At 36.0% G+C, this 13,535-nt stretch overlaps 1 protein-coding gene across 1 annotated transcript in view; it reads left to right on the forward strand.

Annotated features, from left to right (window-relative positions):
• Positions 1-13,535, forward strand: part of SLC1A3 (solute carrier family 1 member 3) — a 64,318-nt gene that overhangs the window by 35,145 nt on the left and 15,638 nt on the right. Inside the window, exons 4-5 of the mRNA XM_068667098.1 lie at positions 9,076-9,280; positions 10,678-10,720. Coding sequence (XP_068523199.1) covers positions 9,076-9,280; positions 10,678-10,720 — 248 coding nt within the window. The remainder of the gene's footprint in view (positions 1-9,075; positions 9,281-10,677; positions 10,721-13,535) is intronic.

The following is a 13,535-nucleotide window of genomic DNA, read 5'->3' on the forward strand; positions in this document are numbered from 1 at the left end:
AGCGTAGTGTCTGTATCACAGATAGTAAGCAACAGCTCCATGAGCAGCTCAGATAAATTCTGTGCAAGATCAATAGATAAAACTGCACCAGACAATTAAACTGCTAGCTTGAAAGCAAACTGTTCAAAAAATAAAATAAAAAAAAAAATAAATCAGATGTTGCTAACATATCTAAAGGCAATGTCACGCAGTTCTTTCCCAAAAAGCCCTAGTATTGCTGAGTTAGTAAAGAAAGATGATGTCTCAATATTTTAAAAATTTTGCTAGAATTAAAATATGAGCAGAAACCTGATGGACAGGTTGTCACTGTACAGACTAGGAGCACATCACTATTGGTTCAAATCTTAGTTGAGTCACATCCAAGTGAGCAAAACTTCTTTCCAAATGATTGCTGCTGCATGAACTTAATCAGTTTCAGATTCTAGTGTGCAATCATCCAAATAAGAAATACCATCACTGTATTATTAGAAGTTTTATTGAACAGTCAAAAATTGGCTGGCCATCAGTGCTGGATCACCTTTTGAGTGAGAAGGTGATGCCTCCTTCTTAGAGCTGTGACAAATTACAAATTGGTACAAGTATTTGGTACAGATTTTGTACCTCAAATCCTATGTCAGTTTGCAAACAAAGATTTATCCATCTCTACCTTTATATTTCTATTTTTTTAAGTCAGGCAACCTAAATTTTCTAAATCTTGCACTTCACTGACTAGAATTGTGTTCATTTCATTTTTATAGCAGTTCAATAGATGTGTCTCTTCAGACATCTATTACGTACTAAAGATGTAAAAGCAAAATGCATTTTTACATTAGACTGCATTACTAGTTACTGTTCCTTTAGGGATACCTTTAATCTCACATCTGGATTCCAAAGTATGTCATACTATGTTTTGCAGTAGCGGCTAAGTTAGATCAGGAGTGTATTAGCATAGTAAATAGTTTACAGCTTCATCATGTGATATAGAGCCAGTCAGATAACAGAAGACTAGTACATCTGTGGAATGTTGTTTAATAAGTACTGCACATACAAAAACATGTCTTTGAAGGGCTCCAGGCACAGTCTGCCAAAATGCAGACCTGCCTTTTAGCAGATTAAAAGCTTCCACGTGTATTTTAAGGTACTGTTTTATGAAGTTTACAGAGTACTACATAACATGCTTAACAGCATTCAGAAGGGCAGGTTATCTTTATCAATTGTATCTTACCAGAATGTAGTATGTTTTGTCATTAAAGTAGATATTTTTGGCAATATATTCAGAATAAGTGAAAAGTGTCATTTTTATCCTTGACGAATAGAGTAGAAGTCTGCTTTAACTACTTGCATACTGATTTCAGTCTTATAACAACATTACCTGTAGGATTCAAGCTATCTTAATATGCTTTGGCTTATCAGCTACCACAATGAACTTTTTTCTGATCAAACTGAAATAACTTACTTATTACATTATTTTATTACATTATGTTTTTCTTAGGCAAATGTTCTGAGCTCATTGTTTCACTCCTGATACAGAAAATGAGTAGCTTTATGCCCAACAAGAATCCTATTTACAGGAAAGATTAGGCCAAATGCCTGGATATAAAATGATGTCTTTTTAGAATTGCACTGTACAGGTAGCAGCAGTGTTTTGTTACCAAAAAAAAATAAAATAAAATAAAAAATGTGAGCTGCTATTTTCTGTGTTCCTGGGTCTCTGATTCTTGGCTTGAAGACAGTCAGTCCTTTGTACTCTGTTATTACAATGAGGTAACCAAAGAAAGAGAGTCTTGGTTTGAGACTGTCAGCTGTTACTAATCACTGCTCCATGGCTTGCTGTGAATCCCTGCTTGCCTCTACCTCCTGCTCTGCTTAGCACACATAAAGAAGATAAATTACTCCCTAGTTTCCCTTCAAAAAGCATATTGTTTGGCACATTCCAATACTGTGAGCAAAAGATGGAATAATGCAAAGAGTTAAATGGGTATCTAAACAGACCCACAGCAGGCTTCTTCTCAGGCAGATGTGAGTTTCAGGAAATGTACTTCTCCAAACATACTCTGGTATCTTGCAGCCCCTGAGAGTAAATAAACTATGGTCTTTATAATAGTACACCATTTTCCTTCAGTAACAGAAATATCACTAACACTCAATAAATGCAGCATCTAAGTGCTATTTACATATCTCCTTTTACTGGGGGCTGTAAGACTTCGGTGTCTAAAATTATTTAGCAACAACCACTGTCTGGGGAAGATTACTGAATTCTTCCCTGCCTTCAGCGACTGACAGTCCTGAGACAGAAGAAATTTAAAGTAAGAAAGTGAAGCTGTTTGTGCAACTGTAACAAGTACTGTGGAAGCAAGCTAAGTAAGAGAGCAAGGTTATGGAATAAACTACCACAAGAACAGCTAAGGTAAAGTTAGCAATTGATTTGAACCTCAAGCTTGAGAAATTTATAAACAAGACTGTATAATGTATTTGCCTGTTGTATCAGAGTACTATACTTGATTGACCAGGAAACACTTTCCAACATAAATTACCTTATTTTTTAAAAATAAGACAACTTTTGTTGATGCACTGAAACCAAGAAGAGGTTCATACCATTAAAATGAATTTATTCCACTGACAAAGCAATATTGGTGATGAATGACAACAAAATAATCTTTCATTATCCATGGTTAACTGAAAGGTAAAAATCACTGTAAAGCCAATGGAGATTACTTGGGTTTCTACCATTGACACTGATCAGTACTGTTCTGACAGTATCTTACTGTGTTTTAGCATACATACCCTTTTCCAACTGCAGTTGGAAAAACATAGCTGCAGACAGGAGGATGAAGGCCAAAGGAACATTGTCAGTTACATGTATTTACTATTTTTCCTTAGAGTTAGAAAGGGATGGAGGAAATACATTTGCCCCAAGCACAAATTACACCTATTTACTAGCATATTTTTTACACTGTGTCTGTCAAGAAGTATTGGCCCAATGGGAGTATAATGTTCAGTCTGCATCACTGTGTTATTGCATGTGCAAAACCTTTCAGAATTTTTAAGAGTCAGGTGTAACTCAAGCCAATAGCTTTATGAATACCAGGAATATATACATATGGTAAGGTGGAATCCTCTAGAAGTTGTTTTTTTTCCTCTTCTTCTTCTTTTTTTTTTTTTTTTTTTCTTACCATATGCAACCTTTCTGCTTGCTCTAGTGGTAGAGAATCCACAGAGAAAGGCACAACACTTCATTTAAGTGTTTATGTGGTCTCTTGGAATTATCTTTATGCAGATTTTTTGGAAGGCAGTGCTGGCTTGAGAAGCCATGGCCCTCCAGAACTCTCCAGAGCCCAGGTGTTCTTTTACACACCTTTTATTCTCTCCTTGTCATTCAGCTGGTGCATGTTGTTTGCTCAACTGTGTGGTGAGAACAGAGACAGCTTAAAGATAAGCACTGCAAAGTGAGGAACACAGAACTCACTTTAGAAGCACTGCTACCAAATAGCAAAGGATGTGGTCTAACAGTACAGACAACCTGAAGTAATGGCTGCCAAGAGCTGCCAAAAAGGCTAGCTGTCTGCCTCCAGACATGCTCTCCTTCTGCTTCCCTTGTAAAAATTTTGGTGTTTGTATGACCTTAGGATGAATCACCACATCCTGAGGTGATTCAGAAGACTGACAGAAAAAAAAAATGACCCTACAAAAAGCAAAGTGAATAGCTTTCTGGTGGAGTTGGACTACAAAGCTGTGGGGCATTACTGGTCCTTCAAGAGCCTCTCTAGACACTTAATTGGCTCATTAAATTGCATTACTACATCCCAGCCATGGGTTTCATTAGTCAGTTTGGCTTAATCACAGTCATGTAACTTTGGATCAAACATAATTACTAATTTTCCTGTGAGATTTGTCAAATGTTCTTAATAGACCAGTAAAAATTATTAAAACATAGAATTTCATTATTTAAATTTCCATATTCATATAAGAATAAATTAAATTGAGATTTGGGGACAGATTGTCCCATTGGTTCATGCAAAAATGCATACAGAACTATATTTCAGACTTGTACTTTATGGGGTTTCAGGAAATCATTAGCTGTATTAATTTAATTCATTAACTTCACTAATTTATAAAGTTTTTGAAAATATTATTTAGCTTTTTTCTTGGCAATTTTATTCCTCTATTGCTATTGCTTCTAAAAGAAATAATCTTGAGTTTGGACTAATTTGGGCCCTGATCCAGTGAAGGACTCAATTGTCAAAACTTTAAATATTATTTGACTTTTATTTTCTGGGAATGCTCAGCAGTTATTAGAATAAAGCTTTAGAGCTTAATTAATTGTGTTAATTAAAGTCAGGCAATACTGCCACTGTCTTTTCCTAACTAATGCTTTTCCTTAGAATTTTTCTGTCAGGATATTTTACCATGACCTTGCACAGTGTTATTCATTTCCAGAAATCCTCATCAACATACACAAAAGAGATTGTTCTTATGGTCTCATACTGAGCGTTTACTCATCACACAGTGGTTAGTAGATGTAGGGGGTCGGGAGTAGCCCATTTAAGACTGCTTCATTAGGAGAGTGAAAGACAACCTAAAAGAAACAAAATTAGGGCAACACTCCTGAATCAACAGTTACTATTATTGCTGTTCCACCATAGGAGTCTTAACAAGCAAATGCAATTTCCTAATGAAGAGACCCCAAATAATAAACAGGAAAATAATTAGCCGTAAAAAGATGTTCCGTTCATAATGCTTTATTTTCACAAACTTAGTCTGAAACATCAGTCCCAGGAAATTTATACAAAAATCTACATTAGCAAGAAAGTACCATCAGTACAATTCTGAGATATTGAATAAGGAAAAGATAATAATAAAAAAAAATAATGACCTTAGAAAACCTCTTTTTTTACTCACATCAGTGAATATTTATGAGGACCATACTACACAGTTTGTTCCACACACACATTCAGAATTGGTTCATCATTTTATGTATTTTAAAACTTCTTTATTGTGCATAAAAATTAATTTTAAAGTAATCAAAATTTAAAAATATTTTGCATATATCTTTTATACAAAACACAAGAATTTTTGTCTAGGAAAGCAAACACCAATAGAGACACCTCCAGATTTAGAAATTTCAGTATTCTGTATAATTTAGACTCATAAGTACAATAAAAATATAATTAACATAAATCAGTAATAATATGGTAGCTATTCAAGAAAATTGCTGTATGATCATTTCGTGATAATTTGCAGACCCATGATGAAATTAAGTGAACAATCAGAGCAATCATATTAACAATTCACAAATCACACTTAACAATTTAACAAATCACCTAACTAGATTTTTTCTCCTTTTCCCTCCATCCTTTCTTTCTCTTTTTCCTTCTTTTGCAACTACCCTGCTTACTTGCTTGCTGCCCTTTCTATGTCCCAAAATATTTTCATTTCTTCTCCAACAGTTCTGTTGAAGAACCACTTAGGCTTTGCTTTTTGTCCTGGCAAATGAAACTCCTCATTACATCTTTATTTCACCCACAGCATGACTGATTCATGACTTATTTCTCAGGAGAGAAGAGTGTGTGAAGGGAGAGGACAGGCAGGGGTATGGGTCTGTTTGTAGTCTCACAGACTTATGCCTGCCCCCTTCTTTCTTCCCTTCCTTCCCTCCCTCCCCATCAACACTTAAAAAATCATTCCCATTCACGTTGTTTGCGAGCACACGCTAGGAGGAATTACGGGCGCTCTGCTGGGGGTTGCCTTGACAACTCCAGGGCATCCCTGTGCGTGGGGACCGGTGGCCCAGCAAAGTTTCCCAGGCCCCTTGGGGAAGGGGAGGGAGGAGGAGGAGAGGAGGCAGTTAGAGACAGAGAGGCAGGAGCCAGAAGCCATGGGGAGGAGAGAGCAGCGAGCAGGATGAAAGGGGCACATACATCTCCTTTGGGACAACGGGAGTTTTGCTGGCTGGCTGTGAAAAGGCACACTGAGGATACAATGGTTTGTGACACATGAAAGCTTTGGAGCGAACTTTATTGCTTCTTCATTAAGGACACTTCCAGAGACTCATTCAGCTCTAAAAAATCCCGTCAACATCTTAAAACAGAAGGAAAACAACCCCCTTCATTTTCTCATGTTTTAAGAACAGATTTTAAAAATTATTTAGCTAAGTCTTGCTGTTGGTGTGCTGGAAGCTTTTGCAGATTTGGCCCTAGAAGGAACCGAATGTCCATCCTTGGGTTCCCATTACCTCCAGTGGGTGGGAGGGAAGGCTGCCCAGCAGCTCCCCAGTAAGGGCTCTCTGAGGTGAGAGCTTACTTCCCCCTCATATAGCTTTTGTTCAAACGTACGCCTGGTATCCCTCTGCTTTGAATGCTTCCTGCTATACATGCCATGAGCAGTTAGAGCCCAAGAAGAGAGGAACTGCTGTTCCCTACTTTCAAGCTGAGAAGTCATTTATATGATAAGCAAGAGCAGAAATGAGACTGAGCAACCTAAAGCAAGGGGCCATGTAGTCACAGCCAGAGCACATAATAGGAAACCAAGCTGGAAAGCAGCTTACAAAGAAAAGAGCATGACTCTTGCTCCCTGACATATCAGTTACACACAGTTCACCACTTGATCCCAGAATCAGTCCAAGAAAGAAATAGGATCACAAGCTTTAATCCTTCAACACAGCAACCTTCAGTGCCCTACACTGACTCCTAGTGATTTTAGCAGTGCAGGCTGCTCAGCCTACTATCGAGTGTGGAATACAAAGAAAGATCAGAATTGGTTAAAGCAGTAGGCTCGTATGCCTGTGAGCCACGTAGACTGGCAGTGCTCAGCATCTGATCCTGAATCTATTACCTGGAAATGGCAGGATTCTGGAAACAGATTTAAAATCTTTGCATTTCCTTTTTTTTTTTTTTCTTCAAATTATATAGATTAATTTCACCTTTCCATCTTCAAGATGTAAACTAAGGTTAAAACTGATTTTAGCTAAAATGAAAAAATGTACACCCCACTGCTTCTATTTTAGAAATAACAAGTAAAAATGTAAAACTGCTATTAAAATATATAAAAACAAAGTTGGCTGGACTAGGATGCATGCATTCATTTTTCACTTTTAAAATTACATTTCTTTTTAAGTTATACAGTAATGCTTTAAACATAAAATTTCTAACAAATGCTGTCAGATATAAATACTACAACTCAGTAGCAGATCTGAAAGACTGCAACAGTTGTTAGCTGTATTTTTCTATACTGGTTAATTATGCTTGCATTTGCATTATTTTGAGGAAACAGAAAACAATAAGCAATCCTCCATCCACCCACAAGATTTCTTTCCTGTTCACAAAAATAAGAAAACATTTTATTACTTTTAGCATTTACCATTTTCCTCACAAAATTTCAAAATGTATGAATGAAAACTTACCACATATATTATCATCCATGACAGTGATGGAAGAGCTGAGCAGAGAAATGAAGGATCCAGGGCTTCAAATGTTGGATTGCCATTTTCAGTTTCTTACTGTGTTCCTAACACTTCACTCTTCTGTTACAATAACACATAAATCAAGCCATTCAGAGTGCAAATCTAGTGGTGTCTCTTTGTAATTTATTTTGTGGGTACAAATCTTACTGGCTGTAATGGTTTCTGCTGAGAGAACAGGAGAGCCCTAGGTGAAATTAAAAGGGTAAGTATGAAGCATGAGATTGGTTTTTTTACTTTACTGATCAGAGCCTGAAATGCAGCCTTGACCTCAGTTACATCAGTGACTATCTAGAGTAGTTTCACTGTACCTCCAGTAGCACGTATTTCTTCATTTAAAAGGAAAACAGAAGTTCAATGTATCTAGTAACAAGCATTTTGAGAAAATACTTAGTTTTGCCAGGTCATGATTCTGGTCTTATGTCTCTGTATTATTCATGTTCACATGCTCCTTTTGCCTTATTTTATGTTTTCTCTTCTAAGATTGGTGCTCAGAGCAGGAGCTGGGCAACATTCATTATATCCTCTATGTTCAGAGGATGCACCTACATAAATATGTGAGTGGTCAGTAAAATTTTGGATCAGACAGTGCCATATAACAGTGCATTGAAGAAGATAATACAGCAAAGAGATCCTTCCATGACCCCTTTCTTCATTCTGCCCTTTGAAAGCATTATTCCAAAAGAAAGAGCACTGGTGTAGGACAGATACTATAGCCACCAAGAATGGTGAAGTTACTGACTACTTGAAATTTAAAGGAGAAGGTGCTAAGAGGCACTTTAGGTAAACAAACAGTAAGTGCACCTGTTTGGAAAGAGAAGTAGCATTTCCATTTGAGAGTCCTCATGAGACACTCCTGAGAGTGTCTTTCCCTGGCAGAACTGCACCTTCATTTAAAAACCACTGTGTAGCCCTGTTGGTGCAAACTGGTGAACAAATACTTTAGCAGATGCCATACTGAGCACCCTAGTATTCACATTAGACCAGACACATTGAGAACAGCCAAGAATTAGGATTAATGTCAAAAGTTTTGCAAAGCTTATAAAGGACTCTAAATGCGTATTCATAAAATAGCAAGGATTTTCTGAAACAAGCTAACAACACTTAATCTATTTTAAACTCCCATGGCTTGGGACAGAGGTAAACTCAGGTCATTCCATTAAGGATTGAAGAAAACTCTTCATAAACATTAACTGTAGCAAATATTATCAAATTTCTTGAGAGTACTCAGTTCTCTTTTTTACCATTGCCAGTTAGGTGCAGCACATTTATAAGTCACATTTCTCAGATTAAGGTAACTATGTTATTAAAAAGATAAAAGTTGACTCACTGGATCTAGGGAGTGCCACACCATGTCAGACCAACAATTGTTGCCTTTTACAAATGTAAACAAAGCACAAAAAGCTGTAATTCTTACAATAAAAAATGAAATAGCAAGTATTATGTGTGGTAGCAAGTATTAGGGGTGGGATGTGAAAATAGTGTTAGTATGAGCTGCAAAAGAGCGATGGTTTATGCTGGATAGCTTTAAATGTAAAGGTCTTAAAAATTCTTCCCACAAACCTATTTTCATTATGCTGAGTATGTAGTCATTACTCACAACTGTATGAGGTGACCATGTTTGTGCTTAAATTTACTAGGAATTGCTGCCCTGGATAGTAAAGCATCAGGGAAGATGGGAGTCCGAGCAGTAGTCTACTACATGAGTACTACAATCATTGCTGTACTGATTGGTATAATCATTGTGGTCATCATTCACCCTGGGAAAGGTACAAAAGAAAACATGCACAGAGAAGGCAAAATTGTGCAAGTGACAGCAGCAGATGCCTTTCTCGATTTAATCAGGTATGTCTATGATATTGCACATTTTCTGTACCAATGTCAACAACAGTAATATTTATATTTGCATGAGAAAAACAGTGGATAATTGTAGATAGTGACTGTGTAAACTAGCCAAATTTCTTCCAGCTATGCAATATCACTGTTTCTAACCCCTACAATGCTACAATACATGGATTTATGTTCAAATCAGGCTGTTGCAAGGGAAGAAGCTGCTTTTAATATTCAAAGAAAGAAAGATTCTTTCACACACAAAAGAAACATTTCTGCTTTCTGCATGGGTCTTTTCCCCTCTTTCCACATCACAATCCTTATTATCCAAATTCCTCTGCTTTCTTTTACTTCCAACTTTTGACAGTTTTCTCACTTCTCTTGAATCACTGATTTAGCTATTAATATTGAATGGTAGCTGCCAATTTGCGTGCATCTACTCAGCTTTCTTAAATAATATGGATGGGAAATAAATTCCAGGAACATGCAAATAAAATGCTTGAAATAGAGGGGCACAGATATAAAAGCTTGTTTTCTCCTTGCTCAGAGACTCTGCAATACCTCTTTTGTAGAGCTAATGTGTCATAGATGTATTCCAGGGAGTAGGGAAGCTGAGGTTTTGAACTCAGGAGCTTTTCCACAGGTAAAGCCACCAAAATTTTGTGTTCCACTAACCCATTTGGAGAAGCCAGAGACATGGAGAAAGGCCTCCAAGAGTCATGCTGCCAGGAAGGGGGACTTCAGAAAGACCCATGAAGAGGTTTGCACTCAGATTCCTCCAGATTTGTTCAGTTAGGCTGCCTCCAATTCCCTCAGAAATATCACCATTCTGGAAAGCAAACAAACAGACTCCCATATGTAACAAATATACACACATGTATGTAACTATATGTCCGTGTTATTATTAAAGCATACTCCAAATTCAGAAATATTTAATTTTTTAATCACAAGGCAATAAATTGAGTAATGAAATTCATGCTGTGCTATGCGACTGCAAAAAATGTTTGAGAGGTAGAAAAGAGTTAAATATTAATAACTTCTTTATTAATCTGGATTCAGACAGAATTAATAAATACAAACTTTAATTAATAAATACAAAGTCAGTACAGGCCCAGAGAGCTTTGTTCATTTGGTAAATTGCTAATATCCTGCTTCATAAAAAAACCTGCTATGCAATGTTGGATCCAGAAATTATAATTGACATGGTCTATCCCACCCTACAGCATTTTGTCCTGATAAAGCTAACCAGGCCAATGATGTATGCAAAGCTCTACTCACTGTATGCATAAATATATATTCATTTTAGGGTTCCTTTGAAAATTAGTTGGTCAATCCTTTTGTTAGCTGTGCCACTGCCTAAGGTATTACTAGAGTCCTATTACTTCTCATATTGTTTTCTTTCTCTTTCACAGAAATATGTTCCCTCCAAATCTGGTGGAAGCTTGCTTTAAACAGGTAAAAAAAAAAAAAAAAAATCCATCTAGAACATATAATAAAGTAAGACACTTTCACGTAAAAGCATTCTCTTTAATAATATCCCATTGTTGTATTTGTACTTACAGCAGAAACAAACCTTTTATGTCCTGCCATCTGTCACCAAAATAACCCCCAACTAAGTCTGATCTTTGTTTTCAATCTTATCATCTCAGTATTTGCTGTAAGAAGGGAAGAAAACCCACCTGGCAAAACAAAGCAATAATTTTTTTCATAATGTCAAAGTCATCAGTATACAGCAACCATCACTAAAGGGAATTTAGTTTTCAGAAAAAGTGTTCTATTAAATTGTGAGATACTGAGATATGCACCATCATACAAAGACTGGAATGTGTTCAAGAAATGTCTCATGGAAAATGTGCATAGGTTGGAAACTGAGACAACTTTGTGGACATCAATAAGCAAATCAAACAAGGGAACATCCTGTTGCCTGTGGTAGGAATGTTCTTTCCATGTTGCTTCCCATATTCCTCTCTCATTAGCTTTAGCTTATCCTAAACTATGCTATGATAAATAAATAAATAATATATATATATATATATATATATGATAGTAACTAGTTACATTCCTCTTTTTAAAATGGGACATTATGGAAACCTATAATGTGTATAGTCATAATCTAATTGCTTCATATTGAGCCCCCAGAAAATCTTGACCTGATAATATTTAACAGTTATTGCTGTAGCAATTAAATAAGCTGGAATATGGAAGTCAAAAAGCAAAAATACAAAACAGAAACTTCCAAAAGACAGGCTGATTTACAGAAGGAGAGAATTTAAAAGAAACAATGACATTTTCTTTAGTTGTATAAACCATGACCAATAAAAAGTAGTGACTTTCTACATTAAAGACTTTTTTTTTTAAGTTAAAGATAAACAAGATGCAGGTCCAAAACCAACAAATACTATCATTTTGTTTTTAACAGGGATGATGGTGAAGTCAGGTTAATGATGTAAAAGGGCAGTATGGAAATGCAAAAGTCTAACCTAAATAGAAAAAAAAATTAAAAGAACATAAAGAAGTCAGGAAATTAAATCATCTTCATCTCAAAATAATGTAAGAGTTAAGGCTTAAGGCTACATATCTAGCTGCAAGTATTTTTAATAAATCTGTCAAGTACAGGAGTTATTATCTGTAACCAGTGAAAGCAATTATACAGCCTTTTGAGTTGCAACTGCAAAAATATTTAGGATTTGATTTTAGCTGTTGATAATCCACTAGCCTGATCTAAGTTTTACTGAAGGCTACGGCTACCTTGAAGGAAAGAGAAAAGATTTAGTAATAAATGAAAATAAAAAATACATAGGGCAAAAACAAAACAAACCAAAAAAGAGTAATTCATTCTTTCTTTCTTTCTTTCTTTCTTTCTTTCTTTCTTTCTTTCTTTCTTTCTTTCTTTCTTTCTTTCTTTCTTTCTTTCTTTCTTTCTTTCTTTCTCTCTCTCTCTCTCTCTCTCTCTCTCTCTCTCTCTCTCTCTCTCTCTCTCTCTCTCTTTCTCTCTTTCTCTCTCTCTTTCTCTCTTTCTTTCTCTCTCTCTTTCTCTCTCTTTCTCTCTTTCTCTTTTTCTCTCTTTCTCTCTTTCTTTCTCTCTTTCTCTCTTTCTTTCTCTCTTTCTCTTTCTTGGGGGGGGCAGGGTGCAACAGAAGTGCAAGAACTCTAATCTCTCTGGACTTCTGTAGAACACAGTTTTTAATATTAAGAGGGAAGTGAAATAGTTTAGCAAGGGATAAGATTATTTTAAGAACTACAAAATTTGGGGAGGGGAGGCCCAGCTTCCAAACTTATGGAAGCTGCTGAATTGAGATTCTGGGTGTGTTGATGTTTTTATGAATGACCTTGCCACAAGATACACATAGTGAAATTTACAACTTGAAAATTACAAATGAAATTCACTTACACACTTACACAGTAAATTTACAGTTTGAAATATACAACTTTACTTTACTTGAAAGTTGAAACACCTGGTACTGAGATATCCAACAAAAGCAAAATAAGTCAGTATGCCCTAGCACAGTGTAACCCTAAGAAAGAGTATAAGGCACAATAACGAAGTGAATTGGCCATTGCAGAGATGGGCAAGGAAATTACTATGACTGAATTAAAACTGGGAATTAGTGTAAGATTTTTACCTTTGATTACCTTAAATGTGAAGTGCTGGAAAAATCTCAAATTAGGAGTAGTGGGAATGAACTAGCTCAACAATTTTAATATATCGCTTGAAAAATAAAAATAACAATCATTCAATAAAATTTCCTACAGCAGCAGGAAACTCAGCACAGTGACTAGCAGTCATAAAGCTAAGTTGTTAGTTAAAGATGTCCTGTAGATTCTGTTTATACTACATATATTGTATTTCTCATACACTTCACAGCTTACAGGCTAAAAGCTTAAGGCTTAATTTCAGCTTAAAGGCTAGAAATGGCTTAAAACCTAAAACCAGTTCAATAAACAGGAACTGTTTAATGAAAATTTCTTCTGCCTTTCATCAGCAGACATGCTTACTGAAACATCAGTCATACTGGTAGAATTGTCTTCTCAATCAGGTAGCAAAACCTGGATTTTTTGTTGTATTAGGTATGTTACAATAAATCATTTTACAGGAGAAACAAGTATGTCTGTGATTCATAGGTATCCAGATACCTTTGTACATCTGACTCCAAACTTTCTTTCCAAAAGCTCATATCAGATTTTTCTTAAGTATCTTAAAAGATTTATGAAGGATGGTTATCCATTTGTCACTAATCTGCTTCTGCAACACCACGTTAACTGTCTCATA

Source organism: Anas acuta, chromosome Z (assembly GCF_963932015.1).
Source record: "Anas acuta chromosome Z, bAnaAcu1.1, whole genome shotgun sequence".
Taxonomy (NCBI): domain Eukaryota; kingdom Metazoa; phylum Chordata; class Aves; order Anseriformes; family Anatidae; genus Anas; species Anas acuta.